Raw genomic sequence first — 8,598 nt, forward strand, 5'->3', positions numbered from 1 at the left:
TGAGGGCCTCGCTAAGTTGCTGAGGCTGGCCTCCAACTTGAAGTCCTCCTGCCTTAGCCTCCCAAGCTGCTGGGACTACAGGCATGTGCCACCACGCCTGGCCTTGCCTTTTCAATTGTAAAATGTACATAATACTGCTTCCCTGAAGCAGGTGCTCACACACTGCTGCCTGAGGGCCACATCTGGAGCACAGCTGTACTTGGTCACTTATGCCTTGTCTGTACCTGACTTGGCACCACGGTGGCAGCTGAGCAGTTGGAATAGAAACTGTGTGGCCTGTGAAGCCCACTGCCTTTGCCATGTGACTCACAGCAGGGAGGGGATTGCTGACGTGGCCTTAGGAGCTGGCACAGAGGAGGTGGAACAGAGCAGTGCCGATGAGCCGTGGTGTTGCAGCCAGACAGGTGTGGATGGGGTCCCGGCTTCACCACCACATGTTGCATGTCCTGTATCTGAAATGTTTGGGACCAGAGTGTGGTGTTTTAGACTTTCTGATTTGGGAATATTTGCATATGTATAATGAGATATACTGGGGACAGGATGAGAGACTAAACACAAAATACACAAAATCCATTTATGTTTGATGTTTATCTTGTACACAGAGCCCAGAAGTAATTTTGGAGTATTTTTGGTTTTGTGTTGTGGTGTTTTAGTTTTTGTTTTTTGTAGTGCTGGGAATGAAACCCAGGACCTCACACAGGCTAGGCAAGCGCTCCGCCACATTCCCCGAGGGTAATTTTATATGAGACTTCCAGCGCACCTGTCTTTTGACTGTGAGCCACCTGTCCTGTGAGGTCAGGTATGGAATTTCCCGTTTGTGGCATCACGTCCGGCACTTGAAAGTGTTCAGAGCAAGACAAACTTTACTTCTGCCTCAGAGTCACGGATTTTCGAGTGACTTTGGATTTGGGATTTTTGGAGAAGGGATGGTTGACCTGTCCTAACTGTTAGATCTCAGGTAACTTGCTAAACCACTCTGTGCTCACAAAGTATCACCTGTTACTGTTAACTGAGTATTCCTAGAGCAGAGGTCATGAGCTGAGGGCCTGTGGGCTGGGATAGTTGACGGACACATGATGTTTGGCCAACAGTGACTTACAGAATTATTTGGAGGTTCTCAACCTCTGTGGAGATTTTACATTAAAAAAAAAAAATCTGGACTTCTGGTTTCCTCTGAAAAACTGGGAGGTCTGTCAGGCGGTCTGAATAGCCAGCCTGCGCTCCTTCCACTCTACTTTGCTTCCTGTCTGACTTGAATGCAGATGACTAGAAAGCCCTTAAGAAGTCTTCCTGGGAGACGCCTGGGAGCCTGTCATCCCAGCAGCTCAGGAGGCTGAGGCAGGAGGATCGGGAGTTCAAAGCCAGCCTCAGCAACTTAGGGAGGCCCTAAGCAACTCAGTGAGATCTCTCTCTAAATAAAATAGAAAAAGGGCTGGGGTTCTTGCACCACAGAGACTCTGCTCCTAACATACCTTTAGACTCGGGCCCTGAAAGGCACAGTCCTGTGACAAAGCTCCCTGTGTGATTTCTGTGGCTCCAGGCCCTGGTTCCGACACTGTCACCCTGACACGACATCTCTACCCACCTTGCTGTTGAACTCTCCGTCTTAATAACTTGAGTTTTTCTAGATGGATCTGACTGTTCTCCGGCCGAAGGTTTGCATCTGCTGGCCCTGTCTCTTCTAGAATGGCATTTCCCCAAACTGTGTCCCTCAGCCCGTGAGAAGCTCCCGAGAGGGAGAAGTGGCAGGAGGAGGCAGGAGCCTCTGGCAGGGGACAGGGCAGGACCTTAATACGGGCACTGGGGTCTGGGAGGGGCTTTCAGAGAAAGCCATGCCAGCAGGGGCCACTGACCGCCACCTCCCTCTGTCCCCCAGGCTCTGGAAGAGGATTTGAACCAGAAGAAGCGGGAGCAGGAGATGTTCTTCAAGCTGGGCGAGGAGGCCGGGTGCCCGAGCCCCACCACCCCGAGCAAGACCTCCAAGTTCCTCCCCTACGGTGCTTCGGATGCGTCCTAACAACCCGGGCCGGGGCTGCGGGGCCTGCGGGGTCCCACCCTCTGTGAACACATAACTCAGGACCCCTCCCTCCTGCTCCTGTGCCAGCGCCACCCCAGCCTCTGCTCTTGCCCCCACCCCCGCCCCGTGCCTGTCTGACCTGCCCCGTGTCCTGGCTTCCCACCTGTCCCTGAAGGGCAGGGAGTTGTGTGTCACCTGACCCTCATGTGTGTCCTCTTGAGACCCCGGTTCCATCAGGCTGTAAGTGGTTTGGGTTGTGGTGGTGTCAGGTCCCTGAGCAGTGGGTATGCTGTGGCCTTGAGGTCCCTCCTGTTTACCAAAACACAGTTGTGTTTTCTGCGGGGACAAAGCTTTGCCTGTGAGGCCACCATGGCTCATCCCCCTCGTCACACCTGGTGGTTTTCAGTGATTCCTTGCCATGTCAGACAGGAACCCTGACACCTCTCTCCACTCCCAGCAGGGCCAGGACAGGGCCAGCTGGGCCGGGTGTCCCTACTCCCTGCCTCCCCGGACCCTGTGCACATGGGGGCAGGGGTGGGGAATGGGGAGTCTTGAGATGTCCCTCCTGCTGGTCTCAGGCCTTTCCGGTCATCTCGAGTGCCCCTTCCTGTGCGCCCCCGCAGGCTGGCCCCTGGCCTTTTGTGCCAGGTGGGTGGAGTGGGCCTGCTGCCTGGGCCATGTCACCGGAAGTGTCCAGTGGAACAGTTGATAGGGAACGTGCTGGCACCAGAGGACCACAGAAGGCACAGGCTGTGCTGCCAGTGTGCCCCTCGCGGGGCCCCACACAGGCTTTCCCTGCAGAACCTCTCCCTCCTCCATTCCCCACCCCTGCCCCCATCTGCAGGTGCCCTGGAGGGGCCTTTTTCTCTGCCCGGGGGTCCATGTCCAGGAGTCCCAGCCTACATTTCAAACAGGCCTGGCAGTCGCTGGACTTCTCTCTAGGAGAAAAGGCGTGGGGTGTGGTGGGGGATGGGACGCCTGCCCCCCCAGGAACACAAACAAAGGGTGTGGCCCCCCAGTCCTGGGCTGGCCTCTCCAGATGCTGCCCACCAGCTGCCTCCAGTGTGCAGACTCCCTGCACCTCGATCTCTAACTGCTGCGCCCAACTGTATACGCCACGTGCGGCTTCTTCAGGAAGACACCGGCTCTGAACCACATCTGGGCAGGGTTCATGTCCAGGACCCGGATGGGCATGTGCAGTCGGGGTGCTGTCTTGCTGGTGACAGATGGCTGAGACAACCCAAAAGGACTTTCTTCTCTGTCACCTCTTGGGCTGGGGTTCGATACGTGGTTCCTCTGAAGCAGTCCCTGATGTTTTCTGAGCACTGATGATAACCGCATGCTTGGGAAGGAAGGGGCAGCCATTGAACAGGACAAAGGACCAGGGTTCCCACATCCTCACTATGCCATCAGGAAGCGCAGGAGGCCGGGAAGGCAGTGGTTCTCTGGTCAGTGAGCGTCCAGCTGCTTCCGTATCTGACCCGGAGGGTGGCCTTTCAGTTCTCACAGTGGGACAAGCGAATCAGTCGTCTCTTTCTGTTCTCTTGGGTGTCAGGGGCTGGGAAAGGCGAACTGGCGACAGTGTGACCGCAGAGAGAGACAGGTCCCCAGGAGAGGCCGGCAGACACGGTCAGGCAGGGGTGTTTGGTGCACAGTTGACAGTATTTCCTCTGACTAGAGAATGAGGATTGGGAGAAACGCCAGTTTCTGCTGGTCTCAGGCCTTTCTGGCCATCTCGAGTGCCCCTCCCTGTGCGCACCCCTGTTCCCTTCTCATTCATTCGACCCTGTCCTTCAGGAGGTGGCTGAGAGCGCTCCTGTGCCTTTTTGAATGACGGCTGGCCTGGCCTCCCAGCCTCATAGACGGGCCCATGTGCAAAGCCATGGCTGAGAAGGCCACGCAGTATTCCTCATGCCCTATGCTAACTTTTTCTGTGCAACGGACAGACGGAAATGTATCTCTATTTTTAGCAGAGTAAATATAACTAACTTATATTTTCTCTTTATGAAGGACAGAAGTTATTTTTTATGTAGTTTCCAAAGTTTATATAAAACTTTTGTAAAATGTTCTCTGCAAAGGTAACTCTGGGAATGTAAATATGCTTCTAATAAAATAACAAGGACATTTGTGTTTGACATTGTTCTTTTGAACTGCAGGGGAAGCAGGGCGTGCTTACTCACCTTGACTCAGCAAGAAAGGGTTTCCCCTCCAAGCACAGGGTGCTGCTCAAGGTCAGACAGCAGATCAGACTTTGGGGTTTATGCATGGCAGAGAGAGAGAGACAGAATGACTGTGTGTGGCATGTTCTCTGTAGACATCCAATACCACTGTCTTCAAACCACAAGCATTCATGAACCTCCGTATTAGCAGATTGAGTGGTCCCAGCGACCTGTGAGCAAAAATCACCTTTCCCACCCTACAGATGAGGAAACCGCCCCTGGGCCTGGTCAGGTCAAATCTCAACATCAGTGATACCTGAGGAGTTCCAACTTAGACCTTCTACAGTGCTGTGTCCACTGCCCCCCATCACCCAGCTGCCTGTAAACCAATCAACGGTCACACAGAAGCTGACCACTTGCCATCACTGTCATCACTAAAGGATTTGTCTGCCATGCCTCTCAACCACCACTCAGGGGTTCTTAACCTGGGTTCCATGGCTGAATTTAGGGTGTCCTTAGACTTGGATAGCAAAAGACGTGTTCTTTAGTTTTCCTGATCTCAAACTGGGAACGAGCACCCCCTCTCACTGTGGATGTGAGCCACAAACCCCAGTGGTATGGGGAGTCCCTGCAACTGTGTCACCAACAGAAGTCACAGGTATTTTCTACCACATTACGGTGGCAACAGACATCTCAAATGATCATTTCTGGGCATCACTTTTAAATTATGGTAGTTATTAGACCTACATCATTAGATCTTGATATTGATATGTATACCTATTATCACATAACACGTCATCTATATAAACAGTGCAGATGTATGTGTGCATTTTCCAATATTTTAATAAGAACTTTTTTATCTTGATTGGGTTTGTGATCAATGTGCCCTTTACTGTGCATTTGAAAATATCATTCTGAGGAGGAGTTCACGTTCTTCATGAAACGCCAGAGGAATTCATGGTACATAAAACGGTTAAGAACCCTGCTACCTCCAACCCTGAGCTCTCTCTCTCCTGGAAAGCTTCTGACCAGCAGGGACAAGCCAGTCACGGTGTCATGTGGCCTGTGAACTCCTGCCATCGCAATGGACATAGCATTGATTACTGGGGAAGGGGGACCGGCATGCCCACCAGGAAGGGCAGGAAAGGTGACCCAGGTTCCAAGAATTCATGAGACTGGCAGGAGAACAATGCATGAGGGAATGGGTGGAACCTGGGAAATGAGTCATCACACGTATTAACCAGCCCTCTGAAGAGGGTTCCACCAAGTCCTGGAGATGCTGAAATGAATAAGACATTGACCGTCTCCAGCAAGTTTGCCCAGTGAAGAAACAGATCTGGAAACGCTGAGTGTCTGTGTAGGCTGGTGTTGCTTGGGAGAACCAGGGAGGACTTCCTGGAGGAGGTAGCACTGAGACTTGGCAGGCAAACTAGGATGTGCCCAGTGACACGTATTCATAGATTGGGACATAGTTTAGGGTAAATGGTTGAAACATCTTGAGACTGGAGATGATCAGGAATGATGACCATGCCCAATAGCATGCCGGGTGGGGACACCTTTACCCCAAGGGCAGTGAGGAGAACAGGGCAGAATTTCTGGGAAAGGACAGTTGACATCATGATCTTAGCAATTCAAAGGATTGGCTGAGAAGGACTGTGATCCCGGTGAATGAGTATGTAGTCCACAGAGGTTTGCGATTTCGTAAGGATAGGGAACGAGACTTTAGCTGAGCCTCAAGTGCCCAAGACCAGCAGGTTGCAATGCCAGAGGCACCCGTCTTGGCTCTGGCACCAGAGGTGTTTGCTAGGTCTGATGAGCGAGTTTGTCTGCTGATAGGAGATCCGTCCTGACACTGACGACAATTAGAAATTGATGACTAGAAATGAACTGGAGTGGGTTCAACTGACGGGGTTGATGAGGTTTGAGAAACTTTGCTGAGCACTTTACCAATCCCAGGAGGAGAGAGGACAGGCCGGGAGACTGCTGACACAGCAGAGCAGCAATTTTTCTTGCTGTCAGGACATGGGAACATAGAGATTGGATCTGAATTTCTGTCAGGAAAGTCAGCGGGGTAAGGTCACTGTAGAGAGATGGGACTCGAGGGACTGGCATACAGTGATGTAGTGAGGAACTGGGGAGACCAGGAAGAGCCAACTGCAGGCTGAAATCAGGAAGGAGCTGAAACTCAAAAGAATGATTCTGGAACTTCTGGCTTTGCTGGCCAGGTGGGTAGCGGTTTCATTTGCTGAGTTAGAAAAAAAAAAATGGCAAAGGACAAAACTTGGAGGGAATTGGAGGTTCAATTTTAAGTGAGAACTTAAAAAAAGAAAATTCTAGTTTTCATGTCAAGTTGGCGATACTCTAAGACAACCCTCGTAAGACACCGGGAGGATGTCAGTGGTCTATACACATCTGGAGCTCAGAGGAACTGTCTGGGCTGCGATGGTGGGTAATTGAGGAAAATCAAGCTGGAGAAAGAGGCTTGACCAGAAATAGAGACAGGTAAATCATCAAGATTTGACCCTGGGGACCAGGGTGGGACAGCAGCTTTCGATTGTAGACAGTGTCTAGCTGCCCTTTAAAAGAGTGTGTTGGAGGGGCAGACGGGATGGAGGATGATTACCAGGGTCTTGACAGTGATCCAGGGAGGAGATGGCAGATTCTCACACATGCCGCAGTCTGGCTGGGCACAAAATAGCTGAGCCGCCACACAGCCTTGTAGGTTCAAAACAGGAACTCCTCCATTCTCTGCACTCCAGTGAACGCCATGCACCACACGTTCTCCCAGGACACACCACACACCAACCTGAAATCCCTCCTCCGGAAACCCCTCCTCCAGCACTTCCCCAACCAATGGGAACTCTCCAGGAATCCCTGTGAGAACTCCAAAGTAGCAGGCCAAGGTGGACAGCAGGGGTCTAATATACAATTGAATACACAGCTTAACATAACCATCATCATCTCAATGGCTTGCTGGCATCACCTCTCAACCACTCCGGTCTGGCAAAAATGCCATGGGTCATTCCAACTCGGCTATGGCTCTCAGTTCTTGACTTTGCCACTTACATTATATTATGGTTTTTAAAATTTTTCAGTGCTAGACTTGGAACCCAGGACCTTGTACATGCTAGGCATCCTGGGCCACGCCCCAGCCCTATGTTATGTTATGAACATTTGACTATGTCAGGAAGCATGGCTTAATGACCTACCAATCTATGAATATATGATCTACTTAGCCAGTACTACACAGTTAGGTATTTTGGCTATTTTCAGTTTTTTTTTTTTTTTTTGGTCAGAAAACTTATTCTTTCACATAACTACCTATGTGCTGTGCCAGGTAAAATATTTTCCACCTGCCTTGCTGATAAACACAGTCTCATAGCCTTTCCAAAATTATTTGGTCAAATCTAGTTACTAAGTTTTACTTTCTCATTTGATTTAAGACTTTTTCTCAGGAAGTTCAGGCTTGAGCTACCCTTCAAAGCTTGTGGTGAAGAAGGAAGGTTGGGTGGGGACATAGCTGAATAGCGGAGGGCTTTCCCATGGTGCGTGAAGCCATTGTTTGACCAAGGTTTGACCCCTGGCACTGCAAAAACCAACCAACCAACAAACCACAGCGGGCATAACGTTCACTAAATGTACCATTCGGATTCCCTCTTTCTGGGCCCCTGCAGTCGTTGGGCAGAACAGTTGTGACTCCTTCTGCCCAGTGACATGTGGTTGTCACACCTGTGTTGAAGCCTGCTGAAAAGCCAATGCGTGGTCCAGCAGTCTCCCTCCCGCCAGTGCGGTCATGGGGGCCACGTGTCCATGTGCGAGCAGAACAAGAAGGCAGGCTCCCTGGCCAGATTGGTGCTTAGGGGTCGGGAGAGCACGGGCCCACCGTCTGCAGAGCACAAGTCCTTAGGTCGTAGCCTACCGTGCGCCCACGTGCCCACCATTTCTGCCTCTTGGAGTCTCCCCTCCCCACTAGCCAGGCTGCATCCAGCTCCTCTGCGGTCGGAGGTGTGGAAAGGGCAGGAGGGAAGGCAGGAAGGAGCACGTGGGGTGCCGAAGCCCCAGGCCTTGCGCATGCCCAGTGAGCGTCCTCTCGCTGAGCTGCGCCCCCCGCGGGGCCGCCCTCTTGCGGTTGGTTGCCCGGCTCCTACTCGGTGGCCTTTGCTTGCCATGGTCCACACCTGGGACTCTCTTCCCAGGGCTTCCAAGCTGCAGCCCAGGGGCGGAAGCGTTGGGGGGGACTGTGCTCCGTCCACCCAGGGGCTGGGCCAGCCGGCGCCCGGGGTGGAGTGGGACGGACAGGCCAGGTCCCCTGCAGAGGTGGCGGACTCTGAGTGTGAATTACAATCCAAAAGTCCCCGGTGGGACCGCGGAAGCCCCTCCCGAGAACCCTGCTTGGGATGGCGTCCTTCCTCTGCTTCCCCC

General features: G+C 52.3%; 1 protein-coding gene across 3 annotated transcripts in view; it reads left to right on the top strand.

Annotated features, from left to right (window-relative positions):
* The window catches only part of Stk10 (serine/threonine kinase 10), a 108,016-nt gene extending 103,875 nt beyond the window's left edge, over positions 1 to 4,141 (top strand). For all 3 annotated transcript variants that reach the window (XM_015492618.2, XM_015492619.2, XM_015492616.2), the window contains exon 19: positions 1,877 to 4,141. In XM_015492618.2, coding sequence (XP_015348104.1) covers positions 1,877 to 2,017 — 141 coding nt within the window. In that variant the 3' untranslated portion in view covers positions 2,018 to 4,141. The remainder of the gene's footprint in view (positions 1 to 1,876) is intronic.
* Positions 4,142 to 8,598: the final 4,457 nt, after the last annotated feature.

The sequence above is a fragment of the Marmota marmota genome, unplaced genomic scaffold (assembly GCF_001458135.2).
Source record: "Marmota marmota marmota unplaced genomic scaffold, marMar, whole genome shotgun sequence".
Taxonomy (NCBI): Eukaryota; Metazoa; Chordata; class Mammalia; order Rodentia; family Sciuridae; genus Marmota; species Marmota marmota.